At 40.3% G+C, this 12,440-nt stretch overlaps 1 protein-coding gene across 1 annotated transcript in view; it reads left to right on the forward strand.

Annotated features, from left to right (window-relative positions):
- Window positions 1-12,440, forward strand: part of LOC121282879 (transmembrane protein 132E-like) — a gene marked incomplete at its 5' end in the record, with an annotated part of 273,661 nt that overhangs the window by 141,580 nt on the left and 119,641 nt on the right. The window contains one exon of the mRNA XM_041196691.1: window positions 8,383-8,659. Within this exon, the coding sequence (XP_041052625.1) occupies window positions 8,383-8,659 (277 nt within the window). The remainder of the gene's footprint in view (window positions 1-8,382; window positions 8,660-12,440) is intronic.

The raw sequence follows: 12,440 nt of genomic DNA on the forward strand, positions 1-12,440 counted from the left end.
GGAGATGTGAGGGTGTGTGTGAGAAAGTGAGTGGTGATGTCCCTTGAGATGGCAGTGAGTGAGATGCCAGTGATTATGTGATGGCCTTGTGAGTGTGTGAGTTTAGAGTGATAAGATGGTTGTCTTACCCTGGCAGCACAGATGAGATCATTCATCTGTTTTCTGCACTGGATGTCCAACCTATTGTGTGCAGCATTGGCACTGACCACCACAGCCATCACCTCCCAAGCCAGAGTGGTGAGATTGATGGACCTCCTGCGGCCAGAGCATGTGTAGAGGACTTCGCAACGGGCCTCCTCGGCATCCAGAGGCATCCCAGGGATGTGTTACTAAATCAGGGAATGCACTCTTCTTGGCTTTTGGGACCATGTCTTCACTAGAGTAGTCCTGAGCTGCAAGCATTGCAAAGTGTCTAAACATAGCGCACTACGAGGAAGCGGTGAGGTAACGACTTGACGGGCAAATTGGAGGTCGCCCGCCAGCAAGACGGCATATTTCCAGTGGCTGCATTATTAATGAAGTGGGAATGAGATGATACGGCGTGAAATCCCTCCATGCAGCCAATGGGTAAAACACCTTTTTCCCCCCTACCGCACTTTGTGCAAATCTGAGACAATTCAGCTCAATATAATTAACATACTATTGACAGCTTCCCCTTTCTTTCTTTAAACAATAAACTTCATAACACACTCAAATAATTTCAAAACAAGTCAAAGAAAAAATGATTTTCCACATTTAATATAACCCATCATAATACAAGACGTCCCTCTCCTAGGACCTCCAACCATATCTTCAAGCACGCATTCCTTTTTGTAAAACCATCCAATAACTGGTGCCTTGTGTCAACCCATCTTATCTTAGAAATCTATTTTCTCTCTGACATTTCTTTTATGCTAGCAAGCTCAATCCTGAAACATTTCCTCAGTCACACTTCTTTGAATGCACATTATCCCAGACAGAATGGTTATCCACATAACATTCTATGGGCAAACTTTTCTCAGAATGCCTCTTGTAAAAGATTTCCCTCAAAATGTTTGATAAGTAAAATTCCATACCTTCATTTCTACTAAAGCCAGTGTTTCTGTAGCTAATGTGCTTTTAACTACCCTTTGAATTTTCTTTGCTTCCCAGGCCAGTGGATAACATTTATTCTTTCCCACCAGGAATATGATAAATCTGCTGTACTAGAATATCCATCCGGAAGATTGGCATGTGAAGCATCATTAAAAATGACTAACCTCATATCTTTCGGATCGCCCAAGGCTGGAAACCTCGGTGTACATTTCTCGGAATTTAATTTCTTTCATGTTTTATTTGCTCTCAGAACTTCTTCAACTGTAGCATGTTTCATCATAGTACTCTGTTCCAATATGTCAAAACTAGAATCAGGTCTAGTCTGAATGCACAACCAGTTCAACTGTCCAATCAAACTTCTTATTGGTCTATTTCTTCCTTGGATGCAGGATCCTCTTTTTGTGAGGGCCTGCCCTGATTTATTGGGAGATGATTGACATTTCCTAAATAAGGCTGTTGGCTTCAAGGTCAGTCGCAACTTATTCTGCTTAGTGTTTAACCCTGTATATTTAAAGCCTGACTTCTAATCTTAAACTCCTTTATCTATCACGCATTGCTCAAATTTTACAGAACCTCCCTGCGGAAAATCATCAATATGCATCATAAAGATGCCTGCCAGTTTCTCCTTGTGGTTCCAATAGAACATTGTTGGGTCTGCTTTTAAATGAATACAACCTGTTTTCAACAGGACAGACCTAACTTTGATGCATTATTTAACCCATAAACATACTTGTTTAATTTCTACAGTTTCCCTTCTATATTGCTAGCTTGTTTATGTGGTTTCAAATACACTTGCCTTTGTAATGTCTCACCCTGCAAAAATGTAGTTTTTAGATCAATCGATTTACATTCCCAAGGATATATTGCTAAAAGAGCTAAGAAAATCTTCAAGCTCACTTTTCCTTCAGTGAGGGAATCCTCTCTGACAACTTGATTATCAAGTTTCCCTACGAAACCCTGAGTCACGAGCCTGAATTTAGCCTTATACGTGCCATCGGGAAGTACCTTTTCTGTGCACATTCACCTTTGTGATAAGGCTGGCTGTCCCCTGTCTGGTATTTCAGTGATTACACCAAATTTTTTCCAACTCTTTTTGTTTGGCTTCCTTTATCAATTTCTAATTTGTTGGTAGCCACTAAAACTTTGATCACAAGGGCTGCTACTTCTAGTGGCATTCCTAGCCTGTTCTATGGTCTGTGTTCTTGTCAAACTACAACCTCTACATGTCCTCCTATCTCTTTCTGGACTACTGCTACATAATCTCTCCCTCCTACGATCAGCATCCCTTTCGTAAGTCCATTATCTTTTCCTAGGGCCGCGATCACTTGCTAGTCCACCTTCAGAACTCAAATTGCATTTTCTGGTCTTCCATATCTTTATCTCATTTTTCCAATCTTACCTTCCGTCCCTCATGTTGCACATAACAGCCAATGTTTATATTTGCCGGTAGCTTTTCCAGCTCTCCCTAAAATAGTGGCATCCATCCATTCACTGCCACCTATGGACGTATATGTTACTCTAGTTCCAACTTTGGGTAGTTGTCCTTTGGGATAAATTGCCTTATCCTGCACTTCAGTATCATTTTGTTCTTATTCAGTCAGTCCTTTATTTGCCATAATCTGCACCTCATAATTGTCCTACATGAGGTGTATGTGAAGTGCATGGTGCCTCTTCACTTTCTATTACCTGTTCAGATTCTGCAAATGTATAATCATTGCCAATTAGTCTTGTGGAATGTACCCTAACAGCTCGATTGCTATGTTGTAAAATTACTGCTTTTCCATCAATTCCTATGACCTTAGCCAAGTCTTTCCATTCTTTCTGTCCTTTTCTTTTGTAATATACCATGTCCCCTGGATTAAACTATATTTCCGATGGCCTTATGTGGTGCCTTAAGGCTCACCGAAGTTTCTCTGAAACTTCAGCCTTGATAAATGCTCTTCTCCCTACATGCAAGGCATTCAGGTGCTCAGAAAAAAATAAATAAATGGTATTCCTTTTCAACGTGAGGGGATGATCCCACATCACTAAAAATATTTGTTGGTTTCTCCCATAAACTAATCGATAGGGACTGTAGCCCCCAACCATTTGAAGTGAATTATTCTCATGGACTGCCCACGCCAGGGCATATGTCAGTTTACAGCTCAATTGGTCAGCAAAGATTTTGTGAAGCATCTCATCAATTACTGCGTGATTTCTTTCACATGCCCCATTACTAAAGGGACTTTCCACTGCTGTGTTCATTACCACAATGTTCATACTTTCACACATACTTTTAAATTCATTGTTGGCAAATTCTCCCCCATTGTCAATTAGGAATTTAGCCAGTGCTCTCAGTCCATCTCCTATCCACTTTTTCATTATCTTGTCCACAATTACCTTTTTGCCTTTACCATATGTTACTGTTGACAGACTAAATCTAGTTGCTATGGGTGGGATTTTCCGGCCCTGCCCACTGCCAGGATCATCCAGTCCTGCTGAAAGTCAATGGACTGTTGGCTAGGCCACCAAATCTCCCGCAGCGAGTCCCACCCACGACGAGAGTGGAAAATCTCAGCCTATGCCTATGAAGTATAAGAGAAAATGTTTTTGCCCTTATCCCATACCTTCAAGTTCTTGCTACTTTCATTAAAATCTCTTGCTAAAAGGAGATTCACTACGGGTTGTAATGGTGTCCTCCTGTATTTTTTTTACGTACTTCACATTTCTCACTGATCTCTCCTATTAGTATATTCATCATGCATTACCCCTGCATCCTTTCGTAGAATTTTTAACCAATGACACCTATGACCTAGGATGGGAAAACTGGCGATATAATTTTAAAACAATTTGCCTTTTTTCCTTTAAACTCCAACCCTCTGATGTCATCAACACTTCTTTAACATTGTGATTAGAAATGTTAGGTCTTGTTAAGGGGATACAATACACAATTGTGTAAATTGTAAATCTACATATTTCTCAATAACAATTGGCCTTATGGTGTTCCATATCTAATTTCATTAGAGCCATTTTTATAGACAGCTTACTCAACAGTAAGCTGGGGTAAACCATTTTATTAGCATATATGTAGTATCCAATGGTTTATCCCAGCTATTTTACATGGAATCATCACTCTCTTTAGTGATTTTAACTTGTTATAATCCCCGAACCTGAATAAGCATGACTTTCATATTCCTTAACCTACTTTCAGTCTTTGCTGTTAGAGAATCCAGGTAACACCGTAACCAATCCACTCCACATACTGTGGACATGCACCCACTGTCCAACACAGCACAATTGAATGAGCCCCCAACTAGAACACCCATCACAGAACCGAAGCTTCTGATGACCGCTACAATTCCTTCTGACTGATCAGTACTGTCACCTTTCTCTTCTGAACCTTCCTTGTCATGTGTCATTTCAAAGATCTTTTTATTCCATTTTGGACAATTCATTGCACAATGATATTTTGAGTCACATCTGGAGCACCTGTTTGCTGTTCCTCGATTATCCCTGAGGTTCATTCTGCTGCCATAGTTATCCAATACTTGTTGCCTGTTAGAGCTACCTATAAGTTCTCCATCCTCATTTCTTTTATTACTTGTTCTTCTTTTGTATTGATGCTTGAGTCCCATATCTAAACAGTCTCAAAATGCTGCCAGCATTGAATCCCCCATCTGTTGTGCTACCGCTGAATGTCCCATTGTTGCCATAAAAGCGGCTGGAACTGAATGTTTCCCCAGAAATCTTTTGAAAAGCTCCAGACATCTATTCCAAAAGTGTATCTCTTTCTGAGAACCTAACTCCAGTCAAGACCAGGAGGCTAACCTTATTCAATACTTTCACACAATCTAACAGTTTGAAAGCATGCATTTAACTAGGGATCTCGAAATAGAATTTCTGAAGCCTTGTACGAAACCTGCTAAATTCCATGGTATATTGTATGGAATAACCATCCTTCCTTCTAAATTTAGCAAAGTCTGACCAGGTCTCATATGTATTTAATATATATCTTTCTTGTAAAATTTGTCCACAAATTAAGAGTTTATCCAAAAATAAAAACAAAAAAACTGCGGATGCTGGAAATCCAAAACAAAAACAGAATTACCTGGAAAAACTCAGCAGGTCTGGCAGCATCGGCGGAGAAGAAAAGAGTTGACGTTTCGAGTCCTCATGACCCTTCGACAGAACGGGTCTGTCGAAGGGTCATGAGGACTCGAAACGTCAACTCTTTTCTTCTCCGCCGATGCTGCCAGACCTGCTGAGTTTTTCCAGGTAATTCTGTTTTTGTTTAAGAGTTTATCCAAACCTTCCTCAGTGTCCAATTGATAATAAAAAAGGTGGAAGGCACATGAGTGGTATGGACACTGTTGCTAAATTATCAGACTGCTTGACTAATGCATCCAGTACCGGATGAGCAGACATTTCCTCCAATTAAATAATTGGAAGACTGAAGCCATTGCTTTCGGTTCCCACTCCAAACTCCATTCCCTATCTAACAACTACATTTCTTTCCATGGCAAATATTTGAAATTAAACCAGAATGTTCACAACCTTGCCCCATGATGAGTTTCCAACCACGAATTGGTACTAAGATTATCCCTACCTTCATAAAATTACCTGACTTCGCCCCTGCCTCAGCCCATCTACTGAAACCTTTGTTCACACCTTGGTTACCTCTAGTCTTGACTATTTCAATGCACTCCTGGTTGGCTTTCCACATTCTACACTGTGTAAACTGGAGGTCATCCAAAAAGCTGCTGTCCATGGCCTAACTCGCACCAAATCCCATTCACCTGTCACTCCATGCTAGCTGACCTACATTTTATGGTGGTCGAACAACTTATTTTTAAAATTTTCATTCTTGTTTTCAGATCTTTCCATGGCCTCGCTCCTCCAGCCCCACAACCCTCTTGAGATATCTGTGCTCAACTAACTCTTGAACATTCTTGATTTTAGCGCACTACCATTGGAGCTTCAGTTGCCTAGTTCCTAAGCTTTGGAACACCCTCCCTACACCTTTCTGCCTCTCAACCTCATTTTCCTGTTTTAAGACACTCCTTAAAACCCACCTCTTTCACCAAGCTTTTGGACACCTGACCTAATATGGTTTTATGTGGCTTAGTGTCATACTTTGTTTTATATGACTCCTGTGAAGAGGCCTGTGGCATTTTATTATATTAAAAGGTGCTATATAAATATAAGTTCTTGTTGTTGATGCATCCCACATAGAAGCACATTAGGGGCATAGGAACAGGAGTAGGCCATTTGAGACTGCTCCACCATTCAGTTAGATCATGGCTGATCATCTACCTCAACTCCACTTTCCCGCACTATCCCCATATCATTGTTATCCAGAATTCTATCAATTCCTGTCTTGAACTTGCTAAATGGATGAGTTTCCACCGCCCTCCGGGTAGAGAATTCCAAAGATTCACCACGAAGAATCTCTTTCTCATCTGTGTTAAATGATACTGTATCACCTGGTTCTGGACTCACCAGCCAGGGAAAACATCCTATCCTCATCTACCCTGTAACGCCCCGTAAGAATTTTATAAGTTTCAATGAGATTACCTCTCATTCTTCTAAATTCTAGAGGTTACCAGCTCATTCTCCTCAATCTCTGTGCATTAGACAACGCCCCCATCCAAGTCTGGCTTACCTCTGTTGCACTCCCTCAATGACAAGTATATCCTTCCTTTTAAGGAGATTAAAACTGGACACAATACTCCAGGTGTGGTCTCACCAAGGCTCTACATAATTGCAGCAACACATCTTTACTCCTGTACTCAAATCCCTTGCAATGAAGGGCAACATGCCATTTGCCTCCCTACTTGCTTGTTCCATCTGTATGCTAGCTTTTAGTGATTTATGAATAAGGACACCCAGGTCCTTTTGGTCATCAACACTTCCCAACCTCTCACCATTTAAGAAATACTCTGCCTTTCTGTTTTGTCTACCAAAACGGATGACTTCACACATATTCACATTATATTCCATCTGCCATGTTCATGTGCATTCATGTAGCCTGTCCAAATCTCCCTGAAGTCTCCTTGCATGCTCCTTACAACTTATTTTCCCACCCACCTAGTTTTGTGTCATCAGCAAATTTGGGAATATTACATCATTTATATAGATTTTGAATAGCTGTGGCCTACAATTCATCCTATAACGATAAATGAAGTATCATTGCAGCAGGCAATGTGAGTTGCCATAGTCTTGAGTAAAGATGCTGCATGAGTGTTGTGAGAGTTTCGCTTTGCATGTTAAAGGTTCCCTGGACTTCAGGTGCTGGGAAATATGGGGGTAATCTTACTGGGACTGGACTGATGATCTTTAAAATGAAACGTTTAGTCTTACTGCCCCATTTCTGCTTCATTCCCAATAGTCTGTCCTTTCTGGTCCTGAATGCAGCCCCTGTTCCTTCTGTCTCCACAAAGTAGCTGCTTCTTGAAACACTGATCACTGTCAGCTGTTGAAAAATAGATGAGCCCATTTAATTGGCTGCAGCCTTTTAAAGCTGTGACCACAGCATGGTAATAAGATCTCTGGAAGAAATCTGCAAGAGGTTAGTGGAAGATTCACATGCGACTGGTATTCCCACCATTCCCCTAACCTACCAAAGGGAGGAGAAGACAGTTCCTCATTTCCTTATCCTCAGTTTTCTGAGTTTTACTCAGTGGCCCTAATCCAGGTGAGCTCTATGTGGACTGAAATACTAACCCACCAACTACTTTGGCCATGAGACAGTGTGAAACACCTGAGTTCTCACTCATTCAACAGTTCAGTAACACTTGCACGATAATGAAACAATTGCAGTATTTGTCTAGTTGCTTGAGAGTTTAACATTTCTAATCAAATAATAGGGTAGGGGAGAAGTGCCTGTAATTTGCTGGTATCCAATTGTTTGGAGTACCACCTCCTGGACTGCCAATGTTGCAAAGCAGCTTAAGATCAGTGATGGTTGAGTTCCAGAGACTCAGGAGGCTTTGGAGAGAGAGGCTGGACATTTTTCCACAACAACAGATGGAAACTTGAATTGCAAATCACCTCAGGTATACTGTCATACAACTCCTAACAATTGTCTTTAGAATGACTTTGGCAGGAATCTTCAGAGAAGGTCTTGAGCCAAATAACATGTTGGCTCCTTTGTTTGGCTGATGGAGCTGATATATTACAGCTTTTTGTGGCCTTGTCAAATATTGCATAGTCATTAGAGTGGTTGGCGGATTGCCACAAGGCCTTTTACATAATAAAGATTTTATTTTAAATTTCAAAGACATATGTTAATTAACATTTAACTTGCTGCACATGTACTCTATTTTTCAGGCCCACCCGTGACAGTGAGGATGAAGATGAGGAAGAGCGAAGCAAAACACGAGGCTGCACTCTGCAGTACCAACACGCATTAGTACGAGTGTTCACACAATTCCACACAACTTCCTCAGAGGGTACCGACCAGGTGATCACCATGTTAGGACCTGACTGGTCAGTGGATGTCACTGATCTAGTTAGTGACTTCATGAGAGTGGCAGACACAAGAATCGCACAGATCATGGAGGGCAATGTGCTGGGTGGACGTGAACCTGGAACAACTATGTTCAAGGTTAGTTTTTTTTCTTCAGAATTGTTTCTTTGGCAGTTTAGAGATGATAGTTCAGTGTCTGCAGCAGACTGAATGTATTTGTTTGACATATATAAAAAATACTCAACTTCAACTTGTGAAATATATGTAATATGCTAGTACGCGTAATGGGAGTCACTACTTCAGTTAAAATGTCATAACATAGTGACAGTCCAAACTATGCTGTGCTATTTCATTTGATTGTCATGACCTCCAGAATGGGTTCACTCAAATCTTGGGTGTTCTCTGTTGGTGAGGCACTTATTGATATTGGTAGGTACTAGTAAATGACAACCCCTCCCTTAAGTCATGAAGAGTCAGCAGGAAATGACTGACTTTCAATGCTTTAATATTTTTTAAAGGGCATCACAGCATTTTGTAATAGTGTGACAGCTGAATTGTGCTAACATGTTTTGAAACATATGTTAAAGAAATAAATTAGGCAGCCAGACAAATATATAGACAACAGGACAGAGAGACAGGAGACTTTTAAAAGCATAACTGACCTAGTCATTTTTTTAAGCTAAACTTGGCATAGTTTGCCATCCTCTTCTATTTATTCTCAATATGTGGGCATCATTCGCAGGGCTGATATTTATTGCTTATTATTAATTGTCCTTGTATAACTAAGTGGCTTCTTTGGCCACTTCAGAATGCAGTTGATTGTCAACCACTTTGGTATAGGACTGGAGTCAAATTTTGGCCAAAATGGGTAAGGATGATAGGTTTCCTTCCCTAAATTGCATTATTGAAGCAGTTGGGTTTATATGAAAATCTAGCAGCTTCATGGTCACTTTATCAGCTCATTTTATTTCCAAAGTTTTTAAAACTGAATTCAAGATCTCAAACTTACATGGTAGAAATTGAATTTATGTTCTTTAGATTATTGGCCCAGTAAAATAGCCATTATGGTACCGTATTCCTGTTTTTTGGGCCTATTAGTACAATAATCTCAGGAGTACATTACTGCCTTGTAAACATCATAAAGATTCTAACTGTTTCTAATTGTATGTCAATTCTATTTAGATGGTGAGTATTAATTGTGGACTCACCTGTGCTCAAATACAGAATGAAAGAGGGGTTGTTGGTTCGAAGTTCAATGTATGTCTGTAAATACATACATATGTCTGTATGTATGTATACATGTTCAATATATGTCTGTAAATACAAGTTTGTAAGTGTATGAAGACTAACCTGCAGTATTCTATCCTTTACCGCCTGGCTTTCTGTGTTTTATTATTATATCGCATACATAGACAGAACAACAATTATGGTGGACTATTTTCAAACAGATTACTTTCTATACTCCAGTAGTGCTTTGATTCTTGTCTCTCCTATCAATTGCAAACATGTCACAGGTGTTTGCTGTACTAGCACAACAACTTTGTTAGTAAATCAACATTACAAAAAAGTAGATCTCAAATCTGCTTCCATCATAAAATACCACAGATGCTCCATGCTGGGATGAAGAACAAAATGGAAAATACTTTTTGTTGCTTAAGATGAATAATGAAAACAGATACAACGTACTGCTGAACACTTAGCTCAGCCCACAGAAAATGGCGGCACGCAGCCGATCATTGGCGGCGATCAGCTACACGCCCACTCCCATCCAAACCCCCCGACAGGGAGAAATTTTTCCCCAAAGAGTAGGTTTTACTCCAAGAAGAAAAACTAGTAACTTATGAACTGTAAACTACAAAATTAAAAACTATTCTGCTTGTCTCATGCTGCTACTGCTCCACTTCATACAAATTGTAGCATCGCACAGAAGGAAGCCATTTGGCTCACCAATGTTGCACCAGCTCATTAAGGAACAGTACACTTAGTTCCTATCTGCCAGCCTTTCTCCATATCCCTTCAATTTATTCTGCTTCAACCACTTATCCAATTCTTTTTGAAGGCTACTATTGATTCTTTTTTGAGGGCTACTATTGAATCTGTATCCACCACCCTATCAAGTGGTGTATTCTAAACTCTAACAACTCATCGCTTAAAAACAGCTTTTCCTCAAGTTGCCCCTGGTTGTTTGCCAATCACTTTAAATCTGTATTCTCATTATTGACCTTGCAACCATTTTCTCTTTCTTTACTCTTTTCTAAATCAATCATAATTTTGAACATCTCTATCAAATCTCCCCTTATCCTTCACTTCTCTAAGGAGAAATACATCATATATTCTCCAGTATATGCACGTAACTGTAGTCTCTCATCCCTGGAGCCATTCTAGCAAATGTCTCCTGTATCCTCCCCAAAGCCTTCACGTCCTTCCTCAAGTGTAGTGCCCAGAACTGGACACAATACTTCATCTATACGGCCAAGCTAGTGTTTTATATAGGTTTAGCGTAACTTCCTGGCATTTGTATTCTATGCCATTATTCATAAAGCTCAGGATCCGATATGCTCCATTAACTGCTTTGTTAACATGTCCTGCCACCTTCAAAGGTTTTTGCTCAAAACACACTCATGTATCTCGCTTCCACCCTTTTTAAAATTGTACCACTTAGCATGTAATCTCTCTACTCATTATTCCTCCAAAATGTATCACTTCACACTTTTCTGTATTGAATTTCATCTGCCATGTGTTCTCACTGTTTACCACACTTCCAATTTTTGTATCAGGTGCATACTTCAAAACTGTGCCCTGTACCCACAAATCCAAGTCAGTGACTATATTAAAACCAGCTCTGGTCCTATTCTTGAACCTTGAGGAACTTGACTGTAAACTTCGCCCTAGTTCAAAAACAGCCATACACCACAATTTTCTGTTTTTATCTCTTAGCCAGCTTTGTATCCTTGCTGCTATAACCCCATTTATCCCATGGCTTCCAGCCTTCCTAACAAGCTAAATAAGTAGTACTTTATAAAATGCCTTTTGAAAGCCAAACCTCTCTGTTACCTCAAAAGTAAAGTTAGTCAAACATGAATTAACCGTAACAAATCTGTGCTAATTCTCCTTTATAATCTATGCTTGTCCAAGTGACTATTATTTTTCTCCTGGATCATTGTTTTTAAAAGCTTTCCTAACACTGACATTAAACTGTCCAAGGCTGGCCTATAAATACCAGGTTTATCCTTCTCCCCTTTTTTGAACAAGGGTGTACCATTTTCAATTCTCCAGTCCTTTGGCACCCCTCTTTTTTCTGATGGGGGATTGGAAGAATATGGCCAGCACCTCCGCAATTTCTACCTTTGCTTCCCTCACCAACCTAGGATGCATCCCACCCTGACCAGGTGACTTATCCAGTTTAAGTACTGTCGCCTTTTATGGAACCTCCTATTTAACACAACTGTATTTTCACCTCATTTGGTATCCCAGTAAACTCCTGTTTACCATAGCCTTGGCAAGGATCTCTGCCTTGGTGAACAGTGATGCAATATTCTCATTCAGGAGCTAAGCCATGCCTTCTGTTTCCATCAATTATGGATTCTGATGGTTTGCCAACAACTGTATTAGACTATTGTTGTCCAGGTTTTCCTTCTTTCTATGCTTAAACAAAGATGTTGCATTGGCTACTGCCCCACCCCACAGGCATATTTGAAGAAGTTTGAAAAATTGTGTTTTGAGCATTGGCTATTTTCTCTCCTTTCAACTATCCAGGGTTTGTACTTTCAGGGCCAGTCCTGGAATACATGCCATTAGGGCCCAGTCCTGGTGTATATGCCATCAGCGTCCACTCCTGGTGTATGTGCCATCAGGGCCCAGTCCTAAGGTATGTTCCATCAAGGCTGAGTCTTGGGGTATGTGCCAGCAGAGCCCAGTC

Source organism: Carcharodon carcharias, chromosome 10 (genome assembly GCF_017639515.1).
Source record: "Carcharodon carcharias isolate sCarCar2 chromosome 10, sCarCar2.pri, whole genome shotgun sequence".
NCBI lineage: Eukaryota > Metazoa > Chordata > Chondrichthyes > Lamniformes > Lamnidae > Carcharodon > Carcharodon carcharias.